This window comes from Tauraco erythrolophus, chromosome 19 (assembly GCF_009769465.1).
Source record: "Tauraco erythrolophus isolate bTauEry1 chromosome 19, bTauEry1.pri, whole genome shotgun sequence".
Classification (NCBI taxonomy): domain Eukaryota; kingdom Metazoa; phylum Chordata; class Aves; order Musophagiformes; family Musophagidae; genus Tauraco; species Tauraco erythrolophus.
The window spans coordinates 13,931,880-13,950,897 of record NC_141483.1 but is presented as its reverse complement, the minus strand read 5'-3'; the positions used below and the strand labels follow the sequence as shown (position 1 = coordinate 13,950,897).

The 19,018-nt window shown below is 42.7% G+C and overlaps 1 protein-coding gene across 1 annotated transcript; it reads left to right on the top strand.

Moving 5' to 3' along the window:
- The first annotated feature begins 242 nt into the window (after positions 1-242).
- On the top strand, positions 243-19,015 carry PPTC7 (protein phosphatase targeting COQ7). The gene is made up of 6 exons (XM_009992537.2): positions 243-472; positions 10,159-10,338; positions 13,133-13,331; positions 15,521-15,644; positions 17,412-17,541; positions 18,941-19,015. The coding sequence occupies exons 1-6, from the start codon at positions 271-273 to the stop codon at positions 18,997-18,999; spliced, it is 894 nt and encodes a 297-aa protein (XP_009990839.2). The 5' UTR covers positions 243-270; the 3' UTR covers positions 19,000-19,015.
- Positions 19,016-19,018: the final 3 nt, after the last annotated feature.

The following is a 19,018-nucleotide window of genomic DNA, read 5'->3' as shown; positions in this document are numbered from 1 at the left end:
GTGCGGAAGGCAGGGGTGCTGCCGGCAGCTCGGCCGTGAGGGGCCGGCGCGCGGGGCGTGAGGTGCGGCGCGGGCGGGAGCCGGAGCCGGCCCGCCGCGGTGAGGGGCCCGGCCGGGGAGCGGCAGCGCGGGCCGGCGGGGGCTGAGGCTGAGGCGAGCCAGCCGGCCGGCGGAAGGCTGGCGCCCTGCGGCGGGCGCTCGCAGGTCAGGAGGCGGCTGCGCCGGTGGCTCCCCGCGTTCCTGGCGCTGGGCTGCTGGGCGCCCCACGCCATGTTCTCGGTGCTCTCCTATGGCAGGCTGGTGGCCCGGGCAGTCCTGGGCGGCCTCTCGCAGACTGACTCCCGTGACTACAGCCTGGTGACAGCCAGCTGTGGCTTCGGCAAGGATTTCCGCAAGGGCATCCTCAAGAAAGGCATGTGCTACGGGGATGACGCCTGCTTCGTGGCGCGGCACCGGTCGGCAGACGTGCTCGGTAAGTGCTGGCGAGGGGATTCGGGGGCTGTGGCGTCGGTGTCGCGACTTGCCCTCGTGGAGCCGCACATGGCGAGGCAGCTCAGCCTCCGGTCGCAGACAAAGGAGCCGGTTCTGCTTCTAAATGTCAGCCTGAGTTCTCTCTTTGTTGGTGGTGGGTTTTTTTTTTTTTTTTTTTTTTTTTTGTTTCAAAAGAAAGCTTTCGTGCTTTTTGCTGCAGCGCGACGCCCACCTCACGCAGCCCGCCTTTGAGAGGCCTTGGCGGTCACCTGTGGCTACCTGGAAGGCTTAGTGGCTCCGAAAGCCAGAGAAACAACTTGTAGTGCGTTTCAGCGTAAAACCTAACCGAGGCCTGTGTGTATGTGTTGTATTTCCACATAAAGGATCGTTGGAACAGACACTTCCTGATTTTCGCGTGTGCTGCGTCCTTGTCAAGTGAAAGGCAAAGTGACATTGAGACTGGTTTCAAATGTCAAACTTCAGTTTCAGTGTTTGTTCTCTCCTGATTACGCTCTCTGGTTTGGATTCATGTGCAAAATTAATCTTAAGGGTTCAAATTCTAGAGGTAGTGAATAATTGTAGATAATCAATGGGATCTTCAGGGATCTTCAGTTTATGAGCAGCATTGCTTTTAGGAGCACCTGACCTTTTTCCTGTGTCATCAAGGTTGAATTTGGGTAACTGGCACTGCAAAAGTTAGTCTTTGAGCAACTGACAGAAGTAAATTTTCACCAAAACTTTGACATTAAAAAAAAAGCTTCCTCCTCTCTGTCCCTGGTTTGCTTTTTGTTGTGGTGTATGTTTTTTTTAATTTAAAACTGGTGGGATTGCACTGCAGTATCTCATGATGTGGCAGGGCTTGGTGATTCTTCTCAATTTGGTGCTGTCATTATGACTCGGTTACCGTTTAATATAGCTGAGACATTTTTTCAGGAAGCTCAAACTTGGTGCTAGGTAACAGTATTGCTGATGGTACTCCAGGGAGCTGTTACTCTAAGGGTGATGCTACAGCTTTCAAGGAGATGTGGAAAACTAGTCAATGTGTTTTAGGTACTCTGCATCTTTTCTGTTGTGCGTGTTCCAGAGAAACTCTTTTCTGTTAGAATTAGCTGTTGGACAACCTTACTTACCATGTGACTAAGGCTGGCTGCCTTTAAAGTTCATGCTGGGCCAGCACTGATAAATAACTGAGCAGTCGGTATTTGCCCGTAAGAGAAATGCAGAATCTGCTTCACTTAGGTGGACTCTTTGCATGGGGAAGTGGGTGGATTTAGACTCGTTTGATGATGTTTAGGATTTTTTTGGTAGTTACCATATGTGGACCTACAGCTTGTCTTGTCTTCCTGCTGGAATCAACAGAGAATTGCATTTCTAAGTTGTTCTTTGCGTTAATTTTCATGGCAACTTGAAAACAAACAGAACTGTAACCCCACTTAAGGATCAAACGGCAGAGAAGGCATTAGACCAGGATGTCTTAAGTACCAAGAAGAAAATAATTTAAATAGAAAAGCTGTTGGTTTTGGTATTGTTTTTTTCCCTGTAAAGCTATTCTCATGTTAGTAGTTTATTGCTTTTCTAATATACATACCAAAAAATCCAAGACCACTGTGCATTCTGCAAACAGTAACGCTCAGTCTAACTCCATGTTTTTTCTTCCTCCCTAGTTCTTAAGTTTACAGACTTAGTAGTTTCTCCTTGTTTCTGCTACTACAGTCATCTCTGCTTTCCCTTTCTCAACCAACTCTTCTACACTGCTGCAAGAAGTTTCAGCACCAATGTTTTCGTGCCCTCAATTCCTCTTACTCTCATCACAAAGCTGAGGTTCTGTACCTGTTTTTTAAAGACCCTCATTAATTTTGTACCAACTCAGTATCTGCCTAACTGCACCTCAACAAAACTGGCTGAGCTGAACTGTTGCTTTTCAGCCTTCGTTTTCGGTATTAGTTTAATGAAGAGGCTCGTGTGGTTTTAGGTGAAGTGAACGCTAGACGCAGTAAGAGTGCTTTTAGAGAACAGTAAATTTCGAGTGTATCACTTAAGAGTTAGTCTGCCCTAGGAGTCATCAGTGACAAAGCATGCCAGATAATTAATTTGAAATTCTTCTGTGCCAGTCTTTTCTAAAACAAATATATGGGAAGCATGCCTGTGTGGGATGGGTATGGGTGCGGTGTAGTAGTGAAAGAGCTACTCCCAGCCATTTGGCATGAGTGCTTGGGGATTCATTTTCTTAGGTCAAGCAGAAGTTGACTAGGCAGGGTGTTTATAGCAGATAGAAAAATGCTAAACGCTTCTTTTGTTGTGTGTATACTGTATAGTCTTAAGGCTGAACATTTAACAGTGTCTTCTAGTCCATGCTTTATCCTTTCGTAGTAGGATTAACAGAAAGCTTATGAAGATTCATGTTATTTCCAGCCCTCCCATAGTTGTTAAAGGCTTAATAAGGCCTGTTACTGGTATACTTGAATCCTTGGAGTTTTTGTCTCTTATTTTTACTTCTCTCTGGTATGTGCCTGTTAAATTTGCATGCTTTCTTCCCATCCTGAGCACAGGGAGAAACAAGAAACTCAAAACCAGAGTATTTCCTTTGGGATCACTCTGAGAAAAGGAAGTGGCTTTACTACTAGTATTAATCTCTAGAGCTTTATGATTCAGGCCCATGTTTCCTTTTTGCTGCTGCTTGTACTATATTGTACCTTTTTGTCTGTTCACTGTCAGTATCTTGACTTTCCAGTTCCTCAGAATATTCACATATCTTCTTGAGACTTGGTAGACACTTATATACCTCTTTATGCATACTTTTGTAACTTAAAAGGACAGAAATGTTTTTTTAAAGCTGAAAAAAACTCTTTGGAAACTGACACCTTTGTATTTTCTGTTTAGCATAGGAATAGAATTTTGGTGCATAGGAAGCAAAATTTAAAAAATGTACTTAAACACTTTCTATAAACATTTCATTTATTTAACAGAACTAAACATCGAAGCTTGTTTATACATTTTGAGAAGTCTCCCGCTGGTGATTTTCTCTTTTGTTTGGATCTGCCTTTTCTTGCTTATTCCTGCCTTATCTGGCTCCTGATGTCTTTCCTATTTTTTTATGGATTTTCCAAGCTGTTGTGTGACTCATTATTGAAACATTACAGCAACCAGTGCGCATCCCGTGACAGCATCACTTGTACAGTGTCTGTGCTGGGTAGAAGTTTGGGTGTAGCCAGTGTGACTTGACTAGTCTTCCAAACTATTTCTGTCCCCCAGCAGTAGTAGGAAAAAACTGTTTGGCAGCAGGGTACTGTTTGTCCACTGCAAAGTTAAAATTTGGCAACTGTTCTCTGCTGCAAATCTCAATTTTAATTTTTTTTTCTTTGTTTTTGAGAGGGAGTGGTATTGTAGGGCAGCTACTCTAACCCAAAAGGAATTGCACTTTACTTGAAAACTAAGTTTGTCAGCAGCCTGCATAGGAGGTATGTAAAACTCAGCGTGACAAAGCCCCTGGAACATCGTTAGTCTCACTGTTGTCGAGAAAAGTAAACTACAGAACGTAAAAGGATTTGCAGATGAAATGTCAAGGTTGTTCTGGCAGCTATAGAGGAGGAAGGGATTCTTTCTTTGATGTCTGAAGGTCATATAAGATGATGTTAAGTGGTTTATTTGGTATCATACCTACTAAAAAGGTTGCTGCCTTATCACAATTTATCACACTAAAGGAGATAAGTCATCTGGTTGCTTCAGAGTAGCCTTTTACCTGCTCTATTGGGAGAACTCGGGACATCTTAAAGGGAGCAATCAGTGATTCCAAAAAATTTGTGTGTGTGTCTTAGTCTGCAATAGACCCAATTAAAGGGAGCATAAGTACTGTCAGTTGTAGAGAAACTACAGATTATTGAGAAATATCTCCATTAACAATCATATTCACTGACATTCTTGTCAATACAGCTAATCCAAATGTCAGCAGAGCTTTTCTTAAGTAACCACTTGGAAATGTGGCAGTTCTCTTTGAGAATGAAACTAAACCCCAGTTATTCATCTTTACCACAGTTTCTGGAAGGGCGTTGCTTACAACTATTCTGATCAGTTGTGAACTTAAGTTCACAACTTAAGTGAACTTAATTGTAAGTGCTATTGATACTTGTCGATAGTGGGCAATTTTCCGTTCATACGCAGATCTTGGCTTCAACAGAACCCAGGTTCTATCAGAAATCACAGAAGGAAACAAGCAAAGCTGAACCCAGGTCGGTAGGTGCGATGTTGATCATACCTGTGTTGCAGAAATCTCCTGCTGTTCACTGTGGTTCATCCGTGCTAGTAACGTTGTGAGCCCGAGACTGTTCAGGCTGTGGGTGATTTCGGTGCAGCGAGGCTGGTGTCTGTTCTACAGCACCAGTCCTCCCTGAAGTGCCAACCACCAGGAGCAGTTCAGCTGAGAAAATAAGTTCCAGGATTGCTCAACACCTTGAGAGATTCGATAGTTATGACTGCATAGGGAAGTTTTTACAAAACTCTCACAGATGAATAGTAGTGTTCTCCTGTGGCTCCCAAAATCCACTGAGCAATTTCTCAGGCTTCAATGAAATAGGTAAGAGATCTATCTGGTAAAAACCTGTTTCAGGAACAACAGTGTATTGTAGCGGGGTGTGGGGGGGAAGATATAAGGAACTGCTGCTTTTTCCTGGAAGTAGATGCAAAATGTAATGTTTTCCATTCCTTGTTTCTGCTTCAGTTTGTTCTTCAACATCGTCTCTCACTTTGCCTCTGGCTTTTTGTTCCTTACTATCACTCGGCCAGTTATTCTTCCAGTACCTTTCTATTTCATGCAAGGGTAGTTTAAGGTCTACTGTAACTTTTAAAACGCACGGAGTGGATAAGTAACCTTTCCTTTTGTGACTAGTTATCGGTCACACACAATCTGCCTTCAGGGATTTGTATTTAACCCTGTTGTTTCTTTGTCAGAACCTGGTGAGGGAAGTGGGTGCCATTTGGCTATAAACATTGTGATCCTGTACACGCTGCTAGGAGAGTTAGTGCTGGCTCTGAGCGTGTGACTGGCTTTGGATGGAGAACCCATCTAGGTGTGTGATTTATCTCGTTGCTGATAAAACAAGGAATCTTATCGCTTTATCTCCATTCCAACATGTTGACAAATATTAGGTGCCGTCTTTCAAACTTGTGTAGTGCAACAGGTTGCATGTTGTTATCATTTTAGCCTTTCTTCTGTGTTTGATGCAAAATAAGTTCAAATATATCCTTTTGATGTTCTTTTATCTGTGATTCATTGCTAATTCAGGTAAGGATCCCAAGAAATTTAAAGTTCCATAGGATGTGTGGACTACCTTACAAAGTTAATGTGGTTGCATGCAGAAGCAATTCCTGCTGGCACCCTTGTGCCTGCCTGGTGCTTCTGTGTGTGATTATTCCTCTTACCTGATGCAATGCTTGCAAATATCCATCCCTCAAGACATTTTTTGGGCAGGGTGATGCTTTTGGGCTCTGACCACGAGCATGTTAGTTTGCCGGCTAGCCAGAACTGCTACTCATAATGCCGTTTATATTAAACAGGGTTGGATTAATATAGTGGTTTTGTTCAGAACTTTAAGCCTGTTTAGTTTTTGTTTGCTCTGCCTAGATGGAACAGCTGGATACAGAAGAGTGCGGTGACAAGCACGTGTTACTAGTCTCAGCACCGGCTGGCTGTTCCCCGAGCTTCTGCACTTAAACTTACGTGTTGGCAACCAAACCAGCTTTACATCTGCATTTCAACTAGTATTTTACCCCAGGTGCTTTTAGCATTTTGAAATAAATCTTAGCAAGTTTCAGTGGCAGTGTCTTCGCTCGCTCGGTTTCAGCACTGCAGCGTCAGTCCCTTGTGCTTTGTCGTGAAGCTCGGTGGCAGCTGTCTGTCCCCGAGAGGTCCTGATGCGCTGAAGCTTTAAGGAGTTAGAAAGAGCCAGTTTTTGGACTGACACATGCAGCGAGTATTTAATCTGGCAGTAGTATTTGTGTGTTTTCCAGCAGAAGGCAATGTAGGGGAGTATTAACTCTCAACGATTCTGAGAGGTCTCTGTAATATAGTTTAATACTGGAGAAGCATTTATTCTTTGGAAATAATTTATTGTGAAATTTTCAATTGCTTTATTTACAGTAGTTGTTCATCTAGCCACAGGCATTTCATGAAGTCGTGTACACATTTGTGTGATTTCTACGTAGGCTTGAATGGGCAATATCCAAAGAAATATTCTTTCTATAAAATTTTATGATTTTCCGAATAGTTTAGAAAAAAGCAAGGATTGTGTACAGTTCAATTTCAGCAATTTTTCTCAGCTATGCAGTTGGTCTTAAATGTCCTGGTATTCCTATTTCGTGAGGTGGTTAGTTTAAGTTAAATGGTGGATACAGGAAGACAATATTTAATGTTTTATGGTGAAATGTGAGAAAATTAAAACCTAAGTAATCTTTTCTCTTTTTAAAACAATAGTTATTTGCAATATTTACAGGTTTGTTTTTTTTTAGATGAAAACAAAGATAATATAAATGAACAGAGCTTGGCAGTGATACTGCCAATAGCAGTACCTTTGAATTTTCCTTTGGTGGCAGAGGGGAAAACATGCAATTACATAGAAATTAGTCCAATTTTATGAGCTGGCTTTTCAGTTCTTGCTAATTCTGGAGTTTGAAGTACCTCACAAATAGCTTTGCTCCTTGTTTGCTGTATATCAAATATCACAAAGTATTTTTAAGCTTTATTCTCATTTACTTTTCATCTGTTTCAGTAGTGATTTGTCCAGTCTGTTTCAAAATCACATATTCTTTTCCCATAAAACTGTTCAGTTTATGTTGATAATGTAGAATGTAAAGGTACTGGTTTTATTTTAAAACCATGCTGAAGGTAGGACAGGATTGCTAAAGATCTTAGGGAATGTCAGAATCTTTTTAAGACAAAAACAATCAAGGTGGATGTTTTCTTGGTGGCATAGTTGTGGTGTAGGGCTTCTTGAATGTGCTTTGCCTGGTGACTGCCATTAATCAATGGCAGCAGTCATTCCTGACTGTGCCAGAGTGGGAGGAAGCGTTTGACTGCTCTGCCAGTGTTCATGAACCATGCTTTGGGAGCCAACAAGGTCATTTAGCTTAAGCTAAATGAACTGACCTATTGTCTTTCAGAGATGCAGTTTAAAAAAAAAAAAAAAGGAAAAAGGTGAAAAAAACCCCAAACAACCCAACAACTCAGACCAAGAAACCCCACATTGTCTGTTTTGGGCAAGGACAAGAAATAGATGCCTGTGGTGATCCATGAGCTGGTGAGCTGGTGAGATGTTGTGGAGCTGTTCCAGTGAAAGCATCCTCTGGGGCCTGCTCGTGCACGCGCCACGGTCCAGTTTGCTCCTGTGCCAGCGACGGAGAAGGAACACAGGATTGTCATCTCGATCCTTAAGCAGGCAGTCTGTTCTCTCAAGTGTGGTACAAAGTGAAGGCAGAGGGCCTGCTCGGGGGCTGCCTAGAGGAGGATTGTTTTGGAAGGCACTGGCAGAATGTTCTTACAGCTGTTTATAGCTTGCAGAAAGCAGACAAAGGCAGACGGACAAAGCCATTTCATTGCTCAAGATGGAGCATGAAGTGTGCTGCCATGATGACAGATTCAGATTTCCTGCCTGGAGGAAGAAGTGAGCAAAGAAAATCCAGTGGCATGCTCGTATTTTTGCTTTAAAAATTGAAATAGGTTTTTGATAATTAACCTTTTCAGGTGCTTGCTATGATGGCTTTCTTGTACTGTGTACTAGTGCTGTAGTGTTTCTGTTTATGTATTTCCCAAGAAGACTAATGCAAAAATGGTTTACGGATCGCTTGAGGGAGCTCGATAACTTCTGGTGAGCGCGTTTTGTCACTGCCTTAGGAGCCAAAAGCTTTGGGCAGTACTTGTCGCAGAATCATCTTTTCATGGCATTAACCCTGTTGGCAGTGAAGCGATGCTGTATTCACCTGGCAAAAGTACTCCTGGATCGAGTTCATCTGAAAGGGAAAAAAGCCGCTCATCTGGTAACTTCATGTAAAGCAAGTGTCATAATCCGAACTGCAGCTTAGTTTCTATTTCAAGTTGTATATCTAGAACTTTTTCTTAATAATCTCTTATTCTAGACTTGTCTGCATAGCAGCAGAAAGCAAAGAGTCAATCCAGTATTAGCTTGAAGTTGTGAGCCCAGTGAAGAGAGGATTAGTTTGTTCTTGAAGAAACCAGAAAAAGCGTTTCTGAGAACGCCGGGGTTGCTTTTTCGTGAGCTGCTTCCTAAAGCCTGGTCTGAGGAGATGAACACAGGGATCTGCCTTCCTGTAGCATTCTTCTGAGAAAGCGAGCGGCCAAAGCAGGTGTCGAAAAGGTTGTGCACTATTTTTGGGAGAAATCTGATTAATGTTGATAGGCTGTTCAGAATCTGGCTATAACCTCCTGTCAGATTATGGTTCGTGCCAAGGTCAGCTCTAAACCTTCCGTCTCGGTTTCAGATGGTGTCCCGTGTGAAGGGCGTTTGTACATGAGGCAAATGGAGTTTTCCTTTCTCAGGAAAATTTTCATGCCTTGGCTAATAGCGACTTTTTTTTCTCAGGAGGCTGTTGTTGCTCAGCACAGCCTGAGCTCTGAACTTGGCTCTTTGTGCTTTTATCGTGAACATAGTATTTTAGTTAGCTGTGTTACGTTACAGAAACCTGTGCTTGAAATGGTTAGTGCCTTACATGCTGAGGAGCAAAAGGATTTTGGAAAAATTTCCAAGTAGGAATGTTTTTATCTCATAAATAGCCCCTTTGGACAGTATTTAATTTTATCGTTAAAGCCAATTGAGGGAGTTCAAAATACTTCAGCCAAGGGGGCAGCAGAATATCTCATCTGCTGCTTGTCTCCCTCTGACCGCCCTCCTTTTCTAGGTGCATCTTTGCTGTTTGCCTCTGCGGTTGCTCAAAAGCTTCCCAAGCTGTAGCAGAATTGCCTTAATTTTCTGCTATCAAAGTTGTTTTGAATAACTGAATGAAAATTGACTGGATCGTTGTCAGTTTTTGTTCTCCTGCTTGGCTGAAGCTGTAAGCAACAAACTATCCTTGCAGGGGTAGAGCCCAGCATCTTGTTGGTTACGTGGTTTTTTGAACACGCTTTTTAAATGGAAGTTTAGTTTCTACAGGAATTGATATTACCAAATGGAAAGGATTATCCTTCATGTGAGCAAGTAGCTTGAGAAAAACCTTTGGGCTGGTGAATAGTGGGGAAGGGTTTCTTTACAAGTTCTGTCTGTCTTAAAATCTCAACAACCTTCATATTTAAAACTAATAAAAACTCTTCTTCGTTTTTAATGGGCTACTCAAAGGTTGTGATTGAATCCTCTTCCTTCCCCCCCCAGATTCCCCATTAGTTGTTCTCAAGTGAAGTTGGCCTCCTTACAGAGTTTTAGACTGTAAGCATTAGACTACAGCATTAGACTTTTACCTTCTCTTCAGCAATTCAGATTATATTTAGAGATTTGTCTAGGGGCTTATGTCAGAAGTTATCTTTGTAATTGCTCAGAAATTTTTATTCCTTAATCAAAAATGTTTTTTCAAGCAGGGACTGTGTACTACTTTTTAGTTACTGAATATCTTAAGACATGTCATAAATTAAAAACCTTCTTTTGGAAACCATTTCTGTTCATCTAACTGGTGTTTTCTGTTTTCTTCTAGGGGTAGCGGATGGCGTAGGTGGCTGGAGAGACTATGGGGTCGACCCCTCTCAGTTCTCAGGGACTCTAATGCGAACATGCGAACGTTTAGTAAAAGAAGGACGGTTTGTACCGAGTAATCCTGTTGGGATTCTCACAGCAGGTTACTGTGAGCTGCTGCAGAACAAAGTACCTTTGCTTGGTAAGAGCAAAAAAATATATAAACTGGATCTGTATTGTATGTTATCTAGACACGTGCTTAGGCGGGGTTACTTAAATCTGTTGTCAGCTTCTACAGCAAATTTGTGGGCAGTTACCTTCTCTTAATGAACAAAAAAAAAACCCCGTAGGAATGTAATTGTCTTGATAGCAACCTTGTTTTCTCTTGTATGTTTAAAATCTTGATTCATCCAGTAATGCAGGGAATGTTTGCTTGTGTATTAAAAACCAAAAGGCAAACTGCTGTTGTGTGTGAAGGGTGGTAATCCACTCGTGCTTGCAGAGAGTTTGCAAAATGAGTTCAGCAGGAGAATACGCTGCGGCATGCGCGCTCGTTCTTTGTTCCGTGTGTGTAAATAACTGTTCTCTGTTGAAAACTCTTCAGGGCTGCTTGGGGTTTTTTCCTTCAGCTACGCAAGCAAAAACACGTTTTGATGATAGTTGAATGCAGTTCTGCTTGTTCCTTGCCTTACTGCTCCCGTTGCCTTTTATGTCCAATTAACTTTAAACCTAATCAGTTGACTTAAGTAGCTTATGTCAGGCCATCACTGGTAACATATATTAATTTTATAGTTCTTTGTGGGGGATTCATTACAGATTTTTTTGGAAGTGAACTCAAGTAGATGCTTCGCGTATTCTGTGTCAAAGTTGATTTTAGACAGGGCATCCAGCTGCTCTGGAAATGGTGAGCAGATAGCTGAGGCCAAATGTGGCCTCTCTGACAACCTTGAAAACAGAATACTTTTCTAAAAGCCATGTGACCTCTTATGCACCAAGAAAGTGTTACCCTGCATGATATGTGTGCTTCTCACCTGACCTTAAACTCCTGTGCCAGAAGAGTGCTGCGTAGGCTATATTTAACCTGTCTGCTGAGCTTGGGAACAGATGTTCTTGCATTATGCGCCTAAAGAATAGGTTCAAACCTCAGAAGTGACCTTAAGTATCACTAAAATAGCAGTGGTGGGTAATTACATGAGGATTTTGTGTGTTTAGTGGTGCTCACTTGTGCAAAGCAGATGCGGCTGTAAGTGATCTACAGAGTGGGCCACTGGTGAGAGGTCTCCCAACGGCTTTGTAGACGGAGGCAGCCCTGCTTGGATTGACCTTTCGGATTCTGAAAAGCAGCGTGTGCTGAGTCACAAGATCTGCATTCCACACATGGCCGCCTAGTTACGCTCTGCTAATGGAGTTGGGATTTGAAACTAATGATCCTTAGTGCTTCTCCTTTAACCGAGAACAGTATTTTTAGAAGTAGAAATAAAAGCCTGGAATTACCGTAGCAATGAACATTTAGAGTTTATTTAAAATAAAGTGAAGGGAGAGGACTTCATTAAGGAGGATTCATTAGGCAATAACTTTTCCTTGCTGTTGTGCTCTAAGTCTTGGTATTTAGTTCATCAGAATTGAATCTAGCAAATATTTTAAAATAAAACTGAAGTGGGAGGAAACTGTGCCGTTTATTTGAACACTATCCTAGTATTGCAGAACAGTCTTGGATGCTGTTACATGTAAAAATCTGAGTTTTTCCCAAGGTACTGTGTTGTCTTACCATTCACTAAGAGTGGAGAAGGTCCTGTATATTCACTAGAGGACAAACAAAGTGAGGTGTTTTGCAGGAAGCTCCCAGTGTAAGAAAGGGAAACGCGTGGAATAGGTGATGCCTAGAGGCAGCCGGACTTCTGCCCTGGCACGCTTGATTGTAAGTTTAGCTCGTGCAAGGTTGTGGTTTGTCCAGCGTGTAGCTGTGTTTGGAAACTTCTGCTGGAAGAACATTAGGATAGAAGATGAAGACTGTTCACCAGCTGGTGAAACGGGGACTTCTGCTGGAGGCAGAGGTCAAGAAGAAATGCCTTAGCTGTATTTCACCCTCTGCAGCAGTGAAAGTTCTTGAGGTGGATGTGCTCTCTCATTTGCAGAAATTGATTGCTGCTTGCTGTGAAGGACTTAGTCTGTGGATGAGTGTCTTTCCAACACAGTTGCTTTTGTGGCTTGCAACCAAGCACAGTTGGTGGCTACTCCCCAGTGAATGAATCAAGAATTCCTCAGTGCCTTCAAGCATGGCTGGGATAGTTCTGAGCATTGTTGACAAGTAGATAATGTTTCCGTCCTGTCTGACTTTAATCTGGATTAGTATTTGTCTCCGAAACATATTTTCTTTAAACTTATGAAGTTAGTATTCTGCAGATGTGACAGGATTATTATTTTTTAAAACATGAAGATAGCTCTACAGAGCCATGCTGTGAGGAAGAGCATTTTAATACTCTGTGACAAGAGCAATGCGATAATACCTAATACTTAATTGCAAGCAGTTCTTTACTTGGTGTGGTGTATTTACAGCTGATGAGTAAAACTGCGTGGAGAGCACCTAGCATTGTATGGATGCTACTGGAATTCTATTAGCTCAATGATTTCGGAATTTCAGTATTTTATGTGACTTCTGTAAATCCAGTCCTATAGCAGAATGTGCTGACATGTTGGGATGGAAAACTGTAAATAAAGTGGAACAATACAGGTATTTGTCAGCATAATGTGTTTACGAAAATCAAAGCAGGAAAAGTAAGTTCTATAAAAAAATAAATCATAGTTTGTCTTGGACAGATTGATAGCATTTTGCTGGTTTTGATGTATGTTAATTTTGGTATTATTGAGTATTTCCATTTCTCCTGATTTGTAAGCTTTGATAACTGTTTGAATAATTGGACTTTGAATCAAATCGGTGAAAGAGTGAACAGTTTCTGTAAGGCTCACTCCAGTGATTGTGTTCTGTTTGCTTCCAGGAAGCAGTACAGCTTGCATAGTAGTTCTGGACAGAACAAGTCATCGTTTACATACAGCCAACTTGGGAGATTCTGGGTTTTTGGTAGTCAGAGGAGGAGAAGTAGTACATCGGTCTGATGAGCAACAGCATTACTTCAACACTCCGTTCCAGCTGTCAATAGCTCCACCAGAAGCAGAAGGAGTTGTCTTAAGTGACAGGTAAGATGGGAGAGAATCTTAAATTTTCAATCTGTGTGTGTCAGCAGCTCCCAGAAGGCTGCAGCTTTGCTGCTACAGTGCTCCTTGTATAGTGCAGCGTAGCGTGGGGGATTTAAGCATGTACCTGATGAAAAGATCTTACACCTGCCCCCCTGCCTGCAGGGGGCATGAACGTTTCTTACCTTGTACCTAACAGATTTTGTACGCTGTTGGACGGTCCCATTGCACAGAATTCATTAGGCTATTGATTGTTCATTCGTGATGGAGTATTCCCATGGTCTGTGGCGTGTTCTGATCCATGGAAGGACGTTACTCAGTAAAGCTGCTGCAGCAGGAGTGCAGCTGGTGTACCCAGCGGCCATCCTGCCCTAGTGGCTTGTCTTATCAGCGGCTCTCGTTCCCAGTCCCTGCCTGTGCTCTCTCGAGACTGGTTTGGAGGACGCTAATTTAGATGTTTTGGCAGTGGGGTAGCAAGTGCTTGAAGAATAGAGCAGAGGGACATGTGACTGTGACTTGTGTTTCCAAAGAGCTGTGTTTCCCGCAGCATATTGTATTTGACCAAAACGAGCAAAAAAACTGTTTGGCGGAACATCAAGCTGGGAAATGGGAGTATTAGGAAAGGACAATCTGTTCACAGAAATGAGTTGTTTCAAAGGCAGACTTGTGCTTGTGTTTTTTCCTAAGAATGTCAGGCTGACCATCCTCTGACTTGGGGAAGTCTCACCAGTAAAATAAAATATTAAAAAAAAAAATCAGCTTTCAAATATGTATTAAATCATATCAAATCAACGGTTATACACTCATTAAAGTGATACGCCTCTCCTGAATACAGAAGGATGATAAAGGGGCCTTCAGAGAGTGACCATAGTATACAGGGAAGGCAATAGTCATCTTTTAAGTTTTTGCTACTGCATCAGCTTTGATATTTAAAGCCTTGTAAGGGTTATAACTTTTAATGCCAAAGCGGCTCCTGTTGAAAATGTTGGTAAGTTGTTGGAACTCCTGACCATTCTTGTGTGTGGTTTTATTACTTCATCAGACTGCAGAGAGGAAGCTTGGGTAGACCTCTGAAATTAAAACCTTTTATTATCTAACTTCTTTATTAGACTAAAAAGAAATGATTGTTTGAAATTCTAGAACTGTAAAATCTTAATTTTTCTGAGATTGTGTGTCATCCATGAGAAGACAAAAAAACCCAAAAAGCACAAGGATAATTGATGATGTCCAGTGGAAGTCAGGAAGGCAAAGTAATCTGAGTCATCCCATAATAAGGAAAGCACAAGATAAATGAGCTCCCACACTTCAGTTCTGAATCATGATTATAGCTTTCTGGCTAGTTTCTGCACTGTTCTTGACGTTAATTAGTGCTCATGCGTGTTGTCTGGGTGCTGCTGCAGTACTTTTTTCATTTGTTGTCCCAGTTAAATGTTAAATTTGGTTGTATATGGGAATATAGGCAGGCAATCGTCACTCTTATTAACCTTCAAATCAGTTAAGCAAAGCAGCTCTCCCGCTTTTTGGCATAGCCAAATGGCATGGGACGCAGCTGTTTCTCCCTTCTAAAGACCTCTGAAGGATCTTCAAAAATTAGGAGTTTGCCATTGTGCTGCTTCCGAGAACCAGATTTTACAGCAATATTGATGGCCAAAGTGGAGATTTTCTTGTCTTGGTATTGTGTCTTGTATTAGATGTGAGTAGACCAACCGGCTGTGGTCTCCTGGCAGTGATATCCAGACATGTTTCACTTTCCATTGCCTTAGAAAGTGACTCGACTTGGAATCCTTACCTGTGTGGGCTGTTCCTGTCACAAACTGTCCTTTCACGTGTAGCTCTTACATGTTTAAGATGAGTGAGAAGAAAGCCTTGACCTGCCATTCTACTTCATGGTTTCCATGGAGATACACTTGTGAAGCAGATTAGGCTGCAGGATTGTTCATCTGGGAATTTTAAATGCAAATCCTGTGTGTAACGGCTGCAATGTTACCTGTTTGCAATCAATGCTTCTGTTACAGCTTTCTGGACCAGCTGTCCTGGTGCGACAGCTCCGCAGGCAGTGATCATTTCTCTCTCTTGCAGAAAAACGTGTAAGCGTAGTGAGTTACAGAAGCCGTTCGTGTGCTAGGTTGGGTTGCTTGGTGCCTTAGTGAAAGCTGGAGTCCTTTTCTCTAACATCCCTGTCGTCTTCACAGCCCCGATGCTGCTGATAGTACTTCTTTTGATGTCCAACTTGGAGACATTATTTTGACTGCAACAGATGGACTGTTTGACAACATGCCTGACTACATGATTCTGCAGGAGTTAAAAAAGCTGAAGGTAAAGTCTGTGTGTTCTGCATCTCACATCTTTTGCACTGGTTATCCCTCCTAGCTACTACCGTTACTTTTTATGCACATAACTTTTGTATTCTCTGTAAAAGACCCACTGCAAAGTGCTGCCTCCTGGAAACTTTTCAGGCTATGCCTCAGGTGAGCAGTAGAAAGGGAGATCGACCCCAGAGTGCTCTCTCTTGGATCTGCACTAAGGCTGAATCCAGAAGCAGCAGATTGGGCATAAATTTCCCAGTAGCAGCTGGTCTCATGTCACTAAGGAGCGATGAGAGGAAGGGGGAGATGTTCAACAGCAGGCGCTGCCTGTGGCCAGCTGCTCACATGCTGTATTTTATCTGCATTGTAGATTATACACCAGCATTCTCTCATGGGTTATGTGAAGGAGCTGAGCTGTATACTTAAAAATAATTTGAAGCTTTTCCGAAGATAATAAAACAGTAATTCTACAGTAGTAGGGGCTGTCTGAATTGTGGGTTGCGCGTGCCCGAAAATTTTTTAATGTTATGCAAAAAAAACCCAACCTCCCAGCAACTTTTTCAGGTTAGCAGCCACAAATGTTCTTTTTAAATAGTAAAAATCCATCAAAATATTTTAATTTGGAGGAGAACATTTAGCTTAAGGCTATTTACTTAAAGAAAGGAAAGTGTACTGAGGAGGTATCAATATGTATAACCTCCCTGAGGGAACTGTTTTGTTAGGAAATGCAAATAAGGTTAATGTGTGGAATTACAGGGCGGTTTTAAAAAGTTTTGCCTGCTCTTACCCTGCAGCTACATAACGGAAAGGTGGTGTCAGACAGACAAGGGTCCTTACAGACAAAATGTCTGAGAGGCCTCTGCACGGCAGGCAGACTCGTGTTGCCCTGCAGTCCCCACCATTGCTCTCCTCTCTGCTCGGTGCGATATTCCCGTGTGAAGTCGAGAGCATGTAGCTGTGCTGTGAAATAGAAAATGGGATTGAATTTTCTTGTGGAAGAAAGTTGAGCCCCACCTTTTGGTGTGCTTGGGAAAGGCACCGAAGTTCCCTTTGAGGTTGAGCCAAAAGTAAATCGTGTAAATGCCTGTGAATTCCCCGAACTGCGGGGAGGACTCCTGAAGTGACAGGGCATTTGAAAATAGTTGCAAACGGAGAGCGGTGGTTGTCATGTCATGTTGGCTTGAGTAAGAAAAGTCTTGGAGTAAAGCAGCAGAGTTGCTGAAACGGAAAAAAATTGGCACTGAAAATGCAGTCTGTAGAAAGTTTGCCTGCTGGATAAATTTTTTCTCATCTAAATTTTAATGTGCCTCTTCTCCCCAAGCGTGCTCTTGTCGATTTGGGTAAGAGGCTTAGAGAAGTAAGACCTCTTGTTCGAGGTAAAACATCATTACTCCCACAGAGCCTTCCATGTGAGGGAAGGATGGTTCCTGGTGTGAACTGCTGGTGTAGCTCAAACATCCTGATTCCTTCAGGTGACACTGTTTAGGAAGAAATCAGTCTTCTAAGTTTCTAAATTCTGTAAATCCTCCAAAACCAAGTCTTGTACCTGGTGGTAGGGAATAGAGGTCTGGATTTAGTTGTGAAGCTTTGCAGTTCTAACCCAAACTTTTAAAGCCTACAAGATGGTGAGCATCTCAGTTGGAAGAGAAGGCGGTAACTAGTGCCCTGCTCTGTGAGAGGAGTCTGCAGTCAGGGATCTGCAAAACTGACATGCATCAGCAAAGCAGCTACCTGTAGGCTTTCCTGTACAATGAAACTCTTTTTTGTCATTATTTAGAACTCCAACTACGAGAGTATACAGCAGACTGCCAGAAGCATTGCGGAGCAAGCTCACGAGCTGGCGTATGATCCCACTTACATGTCGCCGTTTGCACAGTTTGCATGTGACAATGGATTGAATGTGAGAGGTAAGACTTGGTTTTTCCTCTCCTTCTCCTACTCCTGCTGTCCTTGAGAAGCCTTAAGCAGAGTGAGGTTCTGTTGTTGGAAAATCCGATAGGAAAACGGAGTGTAGAGGAACATGGTTGGCAGCAGAGCGCCAATCCGGCGCACCGGCTTTGGCAGGGACCCAGCTCCTGACGTGGGTCGTGCCAGGCCCTCCCTCCTGCAGGGAGGTGGCTGGGACGCAGAGAACACAGCACACTGATTTTTATATTTTTTTTTTCTTTACCTAATATGTACACTCCTGCCCCAGGAATCCTGCCTGCCCCAGGATCTCCAGGCTCTTAGGGAAACGGAACTTGGCTTGTTCCTTAGATTCGGGGGTGTGGGTGGTGGTATGTGAGGGTTGGTTTTTGTGGTGTGGTTGGTTTTGTTGTGGGTTGTTTTGGGTTTTTTTTAAGGTCTTCTGTTATTGGTGCTTTTTAGTTGAGATTCTGCCCAGTCTTTGTTTGTGAGGTTTTTTTGGTTCAAATTCTGACCCGTGTACCATTAGCATCCTTGTCCTGATCTCTCTGTTGGTTCTGTTTCCTGTGCTCTAGGAAGTTGCTGACACCTGGCAGAGTTCAGAGTCCTGTCAAGCACCTTCCTTTTTTCCTTTTCTTTTTTTTCCTTTTAAATAAATAAATTTAATTCTGCCAGTAAAGGTGTTCTCATTATCTCTGTATCAGGAGGGCAGGATTTCCTGCAAGACCCTTAAGCATCTTTCCTTAAGGCAGAGAGGACAGTTGCAAAGCTTGGCCTCTGAGTTGCTACGGAGCTTGATCATTCAGTGATGAGACTGCAGGTCTCCTGGGTCCTAAGGACTGGTTCAGCTTTCTACATAACGAAATTCCTCTTCTCCGAGCTGCTTCCGTAGGATTTGAGTGTACTGCTCTCCCTGTTGAGGTTTGAGAAGTGATTATTAAAAACGTTAAGTAGCTTTTAGAAAGTTACAGAGAAACAGAGTGCTGGAGAAGATGCTGAAGAGGCGTTGGATTTACAGTAGAAATTCCTGAGGCAGTACCGACTCCTTATTGCAGCTTGCTTGTCACACAGCAAGGCCAGGTGTTGTGGCTCTTTGTTGAGTACATGAACAGGCTTTCTGCTCTAACATCCAACAACAACGTGCAAGGTTCTGTACTCCTTTAGTAGTTTGTGATCTCACTAGAGCTTAAAAGGAGAGCGTGCTTTTGCTGTGGTAAGCCTCATTGCCACCCTCAGCTGCACTTCGGAAAGGAGGTGGAGGAAGCAGAATTCTTCTGCCTGCACAAAACAGCTTTTGAATAAATAAACTATTTTTTTTAAAGAGCTTTCCTTGGGGGAATGTCACGTGTTATAAGATGACCTGCTGTGGTTTGATGGAATTGCTTTATTCTTGTCTTACAGGGGGAAAACCAGATGACATCACCGTCCTTCTTTCTATTGTCGCGGAGTACACAGACTGATGTGCCCGCCGCGTCGGCC

Excerpts from the sequence above, each read along its gene's own strand:
- PPTC7 (XM_009992537.2), top strand. The coding sequence starts at position 271 with ATGTTCTCGGTGCTCTCCTATGGCAGGCTGGTGGCCCGGGCAGTCCTG. Across the intron at positions 13,332-15,520 it reads GGAGTTGTCTTAAGTGACAG|CCCCGATGCTGCTGATAGTA; the intron begins GTAAGATGGGAG and ends TCGTCTTCACAG. Across the intron at positions 17,542-18,940 it reads CAATGGATTGAATGTGAGAG|GGGGAAAACCAGATGACATC; the intron begins GTAAGACTTGGT and ends CTTGTCTTACAG.